The sequence below is a fragment of the Suricata suricatta genome, chromosome 12, assembly GCF_006229205.1.
Source record: "Suricata suricatta isolate VVHF042 chromosome 12, meerkat_22Aug2017_6uvM2_HiC, whole genome shotgun sequence".
Lineage (NCBI taxonomy): Eukaryota > Metazoa > Chordata > Mammalia > Carnivora > Herpestidae > Suricata > Suricata suricatta.
The window spans coordinates 24,548,519-24,561,252 of NC_043711.1; the positions used below are offsets into that span (position 1 = coordinate 24,548,519).

The 12,734-nt window shown below is 47.6% G+C and overlaps 1 protein-coding gene across 1 annotated transcript; it reads left to right on the forward strand.

Annotated features, from left to right (window-relative positions):
• Positions 1 to 5,020: 5,020 nt before the first annotated feature.
• On the forward strand, positions 5,021 to 9,789 carry SPATA12 (spermatogenesis associated 12). Its single transcript, XM_029917882.1, is given in 6 exon segments — positions 5,021 to 5,191; positions 5,194 to 5,299; positions 5,302 to 5,398; positions 5,400 to 5,439; positions 5,681 to 5,760; positions 9,324 to 9,789. Coding segments are annotated over 6 exon segments (951 nt in total). The 5' UTR covers positions 5,021 to 5,029.
• The last annotated feature ends 2,945 nt before the right edge of the window (positions 9,790 to 12,734 follow it).

Here is a 12,734-nt window from a genome sequence, read left to right on the forward strand (position 1 = left end):
GGTGTCCCCATCTCACCACACTTGTCAAGCATAGAGGCAGGGCAGTACAGGAGGACCTGTACAGGGAAGCCGGTTCTGACATATGCTTGGTCAGTACCAGATCTACTCCCATTTCACACATCCAGGACTTAAATGTTTTATCCAAGGTCTCCAGCCTTAGACTGGACACTACACTATACTTGTCATTTTTCCTCAATAAGAAAAAGTGCCGCTGATGTCCCTGGGGTTTTGTATTTGCAGCTTGAAGGATGGGACCCTGTGTGTCAGCCCATCAACGAGGCAGTGATGCATCAGGATCTGAGCTTAATTTGGATAAACTAGCAAAACTCCACATTGACATTCTGATTCAACAGAGCCCCTATTAAGTCTCAGCTGCCTTTTTTGCAAAAATTGACAAGCTGATCCTAAAATTCATATGGGGACTCAGAATAGCCAAAACAATCATGAAAAGGGACAAAGCTAGAAGCCTCACACTTCTCAATTTCAACAGTTACTACAAAGCTACAGTAATCTAGACAGTGGTGCTGGCATAAAGACTGACATATAGGTCAATGCAACAGAATTAAGAAGGTAGAAATAAACACTTACATTTATGGCTGATTGATTTTCAACAAAGCTGCCCTGTCAACGAACGGCACTGGGACCACAGGGTCTCCACATGCAAAAGAACAAGGCTTGCCTCTACCTCGAACCACATATAAAACTTAACCCAAACCGGATCAAAGGCCTAAATCTAAGGGACTAAAAACTATAAAACTCTCAGAAGAAAATTTTGGCATAAATCTTCATGACCTTGGATTAGGTAAATGTTTCTTAAGTATGATAACAAAAGCATAAGCAACACAAGAAAAATAGATAAATTAAACTTCATGACACTTAAAATCCTGGGCTTCAAGGAATACAACCAAGAAAATAAAAAGACAACCCACAGAATAGGAGAAAATATTTGAAAATCATGTATCTGAAAAGGGACTGAATCTAGAATATATAAAGAACCTTACAAATCCATAATAAAAAGACAACCCAATATTTAAAACCTGGCAAAGATCTGAAAAGATACTTCCTCAAAGTGAAAAGATATTCAACCAGTATTAAAGAAAAACAAAGTTGGAAGACTGCCATTACCTGACTTCAACTTATTACAAAACTGTAATAATCAAGACAGTGTGGTATTAGCAAAATAATAGACAAACAGATCAATGGAAAAAAATAGAGAGTCCATAAATAGAGTCAGCTCATCTCTGACAAATGAGCAAAGGCAAAACAATGGAGCAAAGATAATCTTGTCAACAAATGTTGGTGGAGTAAGTGGATATCCATATTCAAAGCAATGAATCTAAACACAGCCCTTATGCCCTTTGCAAAAATTAACTCAAAATGGATCAGAGACCTAAATATAAAATGCAAAACTATAAAACTCCTAGAAGATAACATAGGGAAAAACCTAGATGACCTTGCGTATGGTGATGCTTTCTCAGCGATAACACCAAAAACTCAATCCATGAAAGAAATAATTGATAAGCTGGACTTGGCTAAAATTGAAAATTTCTGCTCTGCAATAGATAACCCCAGGAGATTTAGAAGACACACCACAGACTAGGAAAATATATTTGCAAAAGATACATTTGATAAAGGACTATTATCCAAAACCTGCAAAGTGCTCTTAAACTTCAACAAGAAAACAGACAACCTGAACTGCAAATGGGCCAAAGACCGTGATAGACACCTCACCAACGAAGATATACAGATGGCAAGCAAACATATGAAAAGACGTTCCACATCATAAGTCATCAGGGAAATGCAAATTAAAACAATGAGGATACCACCCCACACCTATTAGAAAGACCCAAATCCAAAACAAAACACGGACAATACCAAAACTGTCAAAGGATATAAAGTAACAGAAACTCTTTCATTCGTTGCTGGTGGAGATGCAAAATGGTACAGCCCCTTTGGAAGAAAGTTTGGAGGGTTTCTTACGAAACTAAATATACTCTTACCATACAATCCAATATTTATCCCAAGGAGTTGAAAACTTATGTCTACACAAAAACTTGCACATGAATATTTATAGCAGCTTTATTCATAATTGCCCAAACTTAGAAGCAACCAAAATGTTCTTCAGTAGGTGAATGGATAAACTTGGTACATCCGGATGATGAACTACTAATCAGCACTAAAAAGAAATGAGCTATCAAGCCATGAAAAGACAGAGAGGAACTTCAATTGTATGTTACTAAGTGAAAGAAACCAGTTGCTACATTCTGTATGATCCCAACTATGTGACATTCCAAAAAAAGGCAAAACTATGGAGACAATAAGAAGATCAGTGATGGTAGGGGGCAGGAGGGTAGAGATGAATAGGCAGACCCCAGACAATTCTTAGGGCAGTGAAAATACTCTGAATGATTTTATAATTGTGTGTATAATTATCATTATACATTTGTTCAAACCCATTGAAAGTACAACACCACGAGTGAACCTTTAGAGAAACTATGGGCCTAGAATGATCATCATGTGTCAATGCAGGTTCATCCTTGGTACCAAACGTACCATTCAGGTAAGTGATGTTCATAAATGGTAGAGGCTATGCGACTGTAGGATCAGGAATTATAAAGGAAATCTTTGTGCTTTCCTTTCAATTTTATTATTTTAAAAAAACCTAAAACTAAAACTGTTCTAAAAAAATTTTTTTTTTTACATGTTCAGACTGACTAGGTGGTCAGTTGGTTGAGTGACTGAATTCAGCTCAGGTCATGTTCTCATAGTTTATGAATTTGAGCCCCGTGTTGGGCTCTCTGTTGTCAGTGCAGAGTCTGCTTCAGATCCTCTGTCCCCCTCTCTCTCTGGACCTCCACCGCTAATGCTCTCTCTCTTTCATAAAAAAAAAAAAATTTAAAAAAAAGATAGTTGACACTACTAGCCATAAGAAAATGAAAATCAAAACCACAATGAGATACCACTTCACATGCAGTTGGGTGGCAATAATAAAGAGATGGGCAGTAACAAATGTTGGTGAGGATGTGGAGTAATCAGAACCCTCAAACATTACTGGTGGGATTATCTGTCTTCAGATTCTGTGTCTCCCCCTCTCTCTGACCCTCCCCTGCTCACGTTGTCTCTCTCCCTCTCTAAAATAAATAAAAACAGTAAAAAACAATTTTTTAAAGGGGGTGCCAGGGTGGCTCAGTCGGTTAAGCGTCCGGCTTCAGCTCAGGTCATGATCTCATGGTTTGTGGGTTCGAGCCCTGAGTCAGGCTCTGTGCTGACAACTAGCTCAGAGCCTGGAGCCTGTCTTCAGAGTCTGTATCTCCCTCTCTCTCTGACCCTCCCCTGCTCATGCTGTCTCTCTCCCTCTCTAAAATAAATAAAAACAGTAAAAAAAAAAAATTTTTTTTAATTACTGGTGGGATTGCACGATGGTCCTGCCATGTTGGAAAACAGTTTGGCAGTCCTCCAAAATGTAAACATAGAGTTACCATAGAGTGCCATCCCACGAGAGGTATATACCTGAGAGAACTGAAAACATGTCCACACAAACTTGTACTCTCCTCCCTTGGGGGAGGTGAGGGTGTGAAAAGAGAAGAGAAGATGCATATGGAGAGAGAAAGTGCTCTTGGTTAAATGAGGTAAAATTCATTGGAGAACAATACATATACAATACACAATACAATACAATACATATACAATATACAATGAGCCCATTATGTTGGTTTTTAAAGATATGCACAGGGACACACACCTGTACATCAAAACATAAGAAAAATAGTCAGCCGATCATAAATGTTCTCTCTGGAAGCAAGGCAGGGATGGGGGAGGTGCGATTTAATTTTTTACTCAACAATTTCTGATTTGTTTGCATTTGTATATATGAATAATAGAACCAGGCTTACTTGTACAAAAGAGCATTTCTTCTTCCAGTCAAAGGGGAAGGAAAGAGGAAAGAGGTCATTGGAGCTGAGCTGTGTGGGAGGTACTGAAGTGGACAAGAGCACTCCCAGTAGTAGGAAGAGTTGATGCAAAGCTGTTAATGTTGAAAAGCCTCTAGGGTATTTGGGGGGGGGCTGTTGGGTTCTGCTCCATTGGAGGGTCTAGCAGGTGACCTGGGATGGGATGTGGTGAAGATGAACCGGAACAGTCCACTGAAGCAGCCAGGTTCTGAGGGCAGGTGCCTGTAAGCCACCGGTGTGGCAAGGGAGGCCTGGGAGAGAACACAGGGGAGGGGGGCGGGCCTGCAGTGGGCAGGGAGCCTCATGGCATTTCACACCTGGCTTCTATCTCACAATCAACTTACCCTCAACTCCATTATCCAGTTTTGGCTCCCAGTACAATCGCCTCCAGAAAGGATAGAACCTATCCCTAGTGAAGTCCCCAAATCTGAATGAAGCACTCTCAGTGTGTTTGAGCAAACCTTTCGGAGCACAAAGCAGTGACAGAGTGACCAGTGTCCAATTTAGGTCACCAGATAATGAAAAGAGCCAGCTTTTCCTGCACAGGGGCTGTGACTGGGATACACGCTCTGCACATATCTTCTCACTTAACCCCCATGGCAAACCCATAAGGTACAGCCAAGCACTGTCCCCATTCACAGAGGAGGAAACCGAGGCTTGCAGAGGTTAGGCATCCTGCCCAAGGTCACTTCACTACTAACGCAATGCTGGAGCTGAGACTGGAACACAGGACCCCCTCCATCACCTCCACCACCTCCGGACATGTCAATTTGCCTTCAAGTCAGCCACTGGCCTGCATCACTACCCCAGCTCCCAGAACAAGAGTAAGCTCAGAACTAAAGATGAATTCAGGACTGGGGTTGTATCAGCAGGAACAGCAAACCCCAAAAAGTGATCATACATTGGCTGCAAGTAGAGGAGGCGAGTCAGGACAAAGAACTAGGTTAGACTGTTAAGTAACTAGTTTGGTCTTTAGCTAGCTGAGCCACACAAGGTGCCAAACTGCCTCCTTTGTCTTTCAGCTCTGACCAAGGACCCCAACCTCTCGTTTTGGAGCATTTGGTTTTGACTTGGGCCCCATGCCCACTGTCCTGACTTGCGGGTCTACTTTGGAAAAATCAGGAGACACCTGGACAAAGAAGGCAATGGCCTCCTTCAGCCTTGTTGTTCTGTGGCACCAGAGATCCTGGGGGTCCACTTACTACCCCAACAAATCCTCACCATGCCAGAGACTAAGCGGTTGGAGTTGTGAGCAGACTTTGCAATCCCAGAGCTGACATACCACAGGGCTGTGCACTGAAGCAAGGCCTGTCCGTGATATTTAAAAGCACCCATCTCTCTTGACATCACTGAATCAATCTTCTGGGAAGATCCCCCTCACCTCCACCTTCCTTGATACAACTGAACGGAGTTCCAGAAAGACACAGTTGGCAAGTTATTCCACTTTCCACCTTACTTTCTTGGTCAGGAAGATGGGGATACTAAGAGGGCCCTGTGCCATAGGGCAGTTTTATTTTTTTAATGTTTATTTATTTTTAAGAGAGAGACAGAGTGTGAGTGGGGCAGGGGCAGAGAGAGGAAGATACATAATTGGAAGCAGGCTCCAGGCTCTGAGCTGTCAGCATAGAGCCCGATGTTGGGCTCGAACTCAAGGACTGCAAGATCATCACCTGAGCCGAAGTCAGACGCTTAACTGATAGAGCCACCCAGGCGCCCCAGGAAAGTTTTAGATAATACATGAGGATGTCAGTGTAGAGCCTAATAGCACAAGGCACAGCCATTCACATCAACTGGCATTTACTGAGCTCTGGTACGTCAGTTCCTTTTCCACAGAGTACTCCAACATATGTTCATACACATTGCTATAACCAACGAGAATCTGGCATCATCTGAGAGCTGGTAGCTCATTATCTGGACCTTTGCACATGCTCTTCTCTCTTCCTTCCATTCTATCCCCCTCCCCAATAGGAGTGACTGTGGCCATCCCTTTCTTTTCTTAAACATCACTTTTTCCAGGAACCCTTCCTGTCATACATCTTTTACGCTTTGCTAAATAATACCAAATGACCAACCAATCAACCCCTCAATGGGGAGAATGGGAAACATGCATCTCCTGGTCTATAATCCTATACATTTTCATCACTTCATTTTTTTTCCTTCAAAGCTTTCCTAAGTAACTCCTTTCCCTCCAGATGGTTCCCTGTAGGTGATGAGGTATTTGTAACCAAATGACACAAAAGAGGAGGGGGTCCATGGAGAGGGCAGGTGAAGTGAAGCAAGTCTTACTACATGTAGGGTTATACTACCAATGCCCCCCGAGGCACATCCTCATTTCCCAGATGGCAGTTTCAGGAAACACCATTGCTCCAGGTGCCTCTGGAAAGGAAGGCACAGCCTTCTGGTCAACCATGAGAGCATACTGTGGTGAGATCTTACTCCAGCCAGCTGCTAGGATCTAGGGAGGAGGTGATGGAGGTTCTGCCCATGACATCTCAGTTCCCCTCCCTCTTCCGCAGTGAGACAGACCATGTCCAGGGCTCAAGAGCTGACTGGCCAAACCAGGAATTCAACCACAACCTTGGGGTCCAAACGCATAGAATTGTCTTCCCCCAGATAGTCACATCCCTCACTCATCTAGGTTTCTGTCTGAATGCTGCTTCCTCAGAGAAACCATCCCTGACCTAAACCCATGCTGCCTCCACCCCATTCACTCTGGATCCCATTACCCAGTTTCATCTTCTTTATTACACTGACCACACTCTCTGATGTCATATTATAGCTCTAATTGTCAACTGTCCATCTCTGCCCAAGGGATGTAAACGTGACAAGGGAGAAACATTGCCAGTCTTCTTGACTGCTCTGTGGCCAGTCTCTGAGCACTCCCTCCATAAATGATTCTCCATTTGGAGTTAATGAGCTGAGCTAAGGGGCTAAGGCACATGTGCAGTTAGGATTCCAAATAACTATAATCCCATTTTCATAACTGAATGAACAATTTTCACTCTGGTGAAGAAGAAGACAAAGCTTATCTCCAAACCTCTCCACAGAAGACCCCACTCCACCCATCATACTGGCAATCTCCCATGCAGGAATATGAATTAATTAGAATCATATATACACACATTTCACTGTCACTAAAGTTTCAACCTGTGCAGAGTACAAAGTGATATGAATCAGGCAATATTTGTACAAATCATTAAGACAATGCATCCAAGGATTGATTTTTTAAAATATATCTAAGGCCTGGGAGTCTGGCTGGCTCAATCAGAAGAGCGTGTGACTCTTGACCTCCAGGTTGTGAGTTCGAGGCCCACACTGGGAGTAGAACCTACTTAAGGGGAAAAAAAAAGCTCTTCAGCCTCACCTCACTTCACTCAGTGGGTGATCATTCAGTCACTAAGGGACATTTATTATTACTTTTTTTTTTTACATTTATTTCCTTTTGAGAGACAGAGAAAGACAGAATGTGAGTGGGGGAGGGGCAGAGAGAGAGGAAAGGAGACACAGAATCCGAGACAGGCTCCAGACTCTGAGCTGTCAGCAATGGGGCTCACACCCACCAACTGTGAGATCATGACCTGAGCTGAAGTTGGACACTTAACCGACTGAGCCACCCAGGCGCCCCTGTCACTAAGGTACATTTGTAAAACATCTACTGTGTGCCAAGGGCCAGAGGTCAGTGGTAAAGAGGGCAACACCTCACCATCTTGGAGTCTGCATTCTCCTGTGTGGATGCAGACAATAAACTCATAAATAGATACATCACTATGAACATTTCAGGTAAGCTCCATGAATAAAATACAATGGGAGAACGTGATAAATACTGATGGGGGAGGGGCTGCTTTGAACAGAGTGGTCAAGGAAACCTTCTCTATAGAGAAGACATCCAAACTAAAGGTCAAGATATTGCCAGGTAGGAGAGGAAGTGGTAAAAGAGTGTGCTCAGCAAAAGGAACAGCATGTGCAAAAGCCCTGAGGAGTCTCCTGACAACTTGAGCTCAAATTTTATGAACTGCGTCCCATCCTAATAGCCCCACCACAGGCCAACAGTCTCTGCTGCTTCAACTTGCCTTCTCCTTTCCCCAACTGACTTCTTTATCAGATTGCCTCAAGTCAAGGCAGACTTTAATTTTCCACTGGAAGGTATGCCCTGAGTAAGGGCACAGAGGAACAAGTATACACTTCTTTCTCTGGGAGATACAGGTAATGTTGACTTCTTGACACCATAGAAACTTGGGCCTGCTCCTGTAGAAGAGGTAAGAATCTCCTCACCAGCAGTTCGGGGTCCCCTTTTGTGGGGTGCAGGCCCTTTGCAGAAAATGATGAAGAGGGAAGTCTCTGGGAAAATATACACCTGTGCTCCAAGCATCTCACATACAGCACGAGACTCCTGGAGCCCCAGGCTCAGAACTCCTGTCGTTGGTTACTGCCACCAAAAGATGCTAAATACTGGTGCTCCATCCACTGATGGAGGGGACAATCTGTGAGAGGTTAGTGAATGGAGGGGAGGGGACAAGAGCAGGTCTTTGGGCCCCTAACTACACCCCCACACTCACAGAGATGAGAGGGTGTCAGCCTATCAGGGGGCCGGAGACTCAAGCAATTCAAGTGGAACTTTATCTACTCCCCCTCGGTGAGGCAAATATCCAGTCACACCCTAGAGCTTCCAGAGAAGGACTGAGACCCCATTTCCCAGCAGTGTCCTTGACAAAGTTCATCTCTAATCTCATATTCTGAGATATACTTTGCAAAGGGCTGCTGAACCATAGGAAACATTACTGCAAAGCCCAAGGATTTTGCAGCCCCAAACTAAAGCAAGTAGAAGTCACCTTGATACAAGGCACAATTGTAAGAACTTTCACCTCACACAACCCTTTAGCACTTTTACGATTACACTCACTTCACAGATGAGAAAACTGAGGTAGAGATGGGTAAAGTAATTTGCCTGAGACTATACAGCTAAAACAGAGACACAGAAAAGCTTTCGACCTCCACACCCAACCAAGAAAGAACATAGTTATACCTTGTGTTGTGCCTGAAACGCTTTAAAATAAGCCTCTGCCGGTGGCACCAGGACAACTACCGTTTGACGGGTCTCACTTCTCCGCCCAGTGCTGGAAGCAAGCCTGGTTCAGGCACTAAATGGGGAAAGAGTCCTCTAGGAACAAGTCACTCTGTCTCAGCTACGTTCGAGTCCGTGTGGAGGCTGACGGTGCAAGTGCCGCTCTACCCCGCGGCAAAGCGCAAAGGAGCGCATTTCCACCGGGCTCAGTCAGCTGCCACACTCGGAAAACGCTCGCCGGCCTCTGGCTCTGTGAGGCACCGAGATTCACCCTAACCCCTCGGTGTCCGCCTCCCTCGCCTCTACCTCAGGATCCTCTGGCCGCGCAATTTAAAAGATGCATCCGCCAGCACTAGGGCCGGGCGGTCCCGGAACCACGGCCGCCGCCCTGCGCGCTCACAGCCGCGTTCCTCGCAGCGAAGTGCCCGGCAGCCTCGCGAGCCACTACCAGCGGCGCCCGACGCGACGCTGACCTGGGGGCGCCCCACCGAGGCTGAGGAAGATACCGAGGAAAAGGACAGGTGGCGCCTCCCTCCCCGGAAGTGGCTCTGGGAACTTTCGCCTAAGAGCTCCCAGCACCAAAGTCAGGGTCTCCGGCGGGAGCTGCAGCCGGTCCGGAGTGGTGGTGGCACTGCCCACCTGCGCCGCGTCCAGGCACCCGGGTGCGCTCCGAGTGCCCCGGGGCCGGAGAGCGCGCCTAGCCCGCTTCGGGCACCGGGACGGGTGGGGGCGACCCGGAGGTGGGGGGCGGAGGTCCAGCTCGGGATTGCGGGTTAAGGCAGGGGAGGAGCCAGCCCCGGAAAGTGCCCGCTGCAGGGCGTCTAGCGGGGGTGTCCAGCCAGCTAGGGTCAGTGGAGGGGCGGGGTTCGCGACCAGCCGCCCTCACTCACCTCGGTGCTCAGCGCTAGCTCTGCCCGGCCAGGCTGAAGAGCGCACCGCGGGGACCGCGGTGGTGGCTGCTGTGGGGGCCGCTCCCCCGGGCGGGGCGGGGCAGGAGGCGGGGAGCCCGGGCCGGCCACGTGGGCGGGAGGCGGGAGGGGGACCCCCTCTGGCGCCGGAGCCGGGTGGCTCGGGACCCGGACGCAGTCACGCCCGGCTGCTGCTAGGCGCTCCCCCTCCGCACGCCCAGCCGGGGGCCCTGGGAAGTCTAGGGAGGAATCTGGGCCCGGAGACATGCCCTTGCTACCTAATCCAGACCCTGGCGGAGAGAACTCACAGGGTCGGGGAAGGGGGTGTGCAGCCTGGCCCCAGCTCTTGCGGTGAAGGCGCTGCGGAGCCCAGGGTAGGCTCGCGGGATTAAGTGTCGGAGCAGGAGGGGACTGTGGCGACTTAGGGGGCTCTGGAGGGCGAGGGCCGGAGCCTGTGCGTGGAGCCCCACCCTGCTGCTAGTCTGACCTGGGGCGCGTCGGGTCTTGCCCAGGCCTCTCTTTCCCGGGCTCTGAGGGTGAGAATGAGGACGAGCCAGAGCTGCGCGAATCCCCGCACCAGCAAGCCCTCAGGAATCACCGGGTTTGTGGGCGGATGCCGAGCCAGAAAGGGTCATCGTGCCGAAATAGACATGGGAATCCAACTAAAACTGTTTTCTGCATTCATTCATTCATTCAACAGATAACTGCCTGTGGTCCTCAGGACCCCATACAATCAGAAATGTAAAGAATGGGGGCGCCTGAGTGGCTCAGCTGGTTAAGCAGCAGCTTCTCGGTTTGGGCTGAGGTCATGATCTCATGGTTTGTGAGTTCGAGCCCCACTGGCTGTACTGACAACCAGGAGCCTGCTTGGGATTCCCTCTCTTCTCCCCCACCTCTGCCTCAAAATAAACTTCGGGGGGAAATTACAAAGAATGCCCTACAGGGGTGCCTGGGTGGTTCATTTGGTTGAGTGTCCATCTCTGTTTCATCTCAGGTTGTGATCCCAGAGTCTTGGGATGGAGCCCTGTGTCCAGTTCCAAGCTGAGCGTGAAGCCTGCTTAAGCCTCTCTCTCTCTCTCTCTCTGCCCCTCACCCCTGCTTGTGCTCTCTCTTTCTCAAGTTAAAAAAAAAAATGCCGTTACACTGTATGGCTCTTATAAAAGTATAAACCATCATGATAAAAATCAAAAATTCATTAGTAGTTGTTCTCATAGTGCCAGGTGTGCCTTTTAGGTGTTTGATCTATTTTAACATTCACAACAGCCTTGTGAGGTATAAAAGTTGTGTGGGCCCACTTCTCAGATGAAGAAAATGGAAAAGTGAAGCCATCCCCCAGGTCAGAGAAAAGAGGGTCAGCCCAAGAATGATGGCTCTTGCCAGGCTAACCTTCCAGTAAATGGCAAGAACAGCCTCTGAGTGGACATCCTCAGTCTCTAACCACCACCCCCTCATTCACAGGAAGAGGGGCTGCTGAGGGCTCCCTGGGAGGCACCTGTCCTGACAGCAGCCTCTAGAAGGCCGACCTCACAGCCCAGGCCCCCAGGCCCTGCAGGAGGCGTTGGAAAAGTTGAGACTCCTCACTGAAGCCCCTGTGTATTGTTGCAAGCACTCCATCTTCTAGTGCGGGGAGGCCTCTTCCTGGCCAACAGCCTGCCTTTTGGGCCAGAAACTAAGCATCTTGAACAAACTAACTTTCATTTCAACAGCTGCAACTTCAGTCCACTACAGCTTAAAGGGACTCTTGACCCCAAACCCAACGCCTCATTACCCACCCATTTCTGGTTCAAAGAACACGTACCCTATGCACTACTCCATTTCCAAGGACAAAACCTATACCCAGACTCCTAGTCCTCAACCTTTTCCCCCAAACCCCTTTTGTTATCCTCTCCCTCACCCCTTCCACACTGAAGAAGATCCCTAGGACAACCCACCATGCTTTAAAGTAATAATAAAAGGCTTCCACTCCCCCATTAACCCAGCAGGAGCTTCAGACCCACAAGTCAACACCTGGGACTCTGCCCAGGCAGCCTGATCAAAAATAAAAGTTTTATTTCCATTAGATTCCATTTAACAATGATTTGAGTATCTGTTGCATTCCACACACTGCTGGACTCTTGGGGAACAGTAGTGAATCTCAACAAGACACAGAGTCCCTGACCGCATGGAGCTCACAGCTGATCCAGGAATAGTTAGACCCCTCACCAGGCAGATGGGGAGCAGGATGCAGAGAGAGAGAGACACCTGGGGAAGAGCTGGCCCCAATTCAGGCATAGAAAGACTTCCTGTGGGAAGTGGGCCTCAGCTGAGCCCTGACCAGGCAGGGAAACCAGCTGGAGAGGGCAGAGCAGGAGATGTGGAAGCCCAGAGACAGTAGAACATAGGGCACGCTTCTGCGAGGTTGGGGAAGAATGAGACTAGCAAGGCCTTGATGGCCAGGGTGAGACACCAGACCTTAACCACTGAAAGGTTCAGGCATAGGTGATGGGGTCCCTCTGTTGCTGAGTGAGGAACGGCCCCATTGCTGCGGAGGGTGACTTTCTCATGTCCCACACAAGAAAGGCAATGTGCATTATTATTATTGCTAACAGTAAATTCCTTGACTTCCTGTTTTATCCTTCAGGGTTTCCAGAAGTCAGAACAGATCTGCAAGTAGGATATGTATACTAAAAGAAATCAGTTTAGGGGCACCTGGGTGGCTCAGTTGGTTAAGTGACTCTTGATCTCAACTCAGGTCTTGATCTCAGGATTGTGAATTCAAGCCCTGTGTGGGGGCTCTGCTCTGAGCATGAAGCTACTTTAAAAAAAATCAATTTA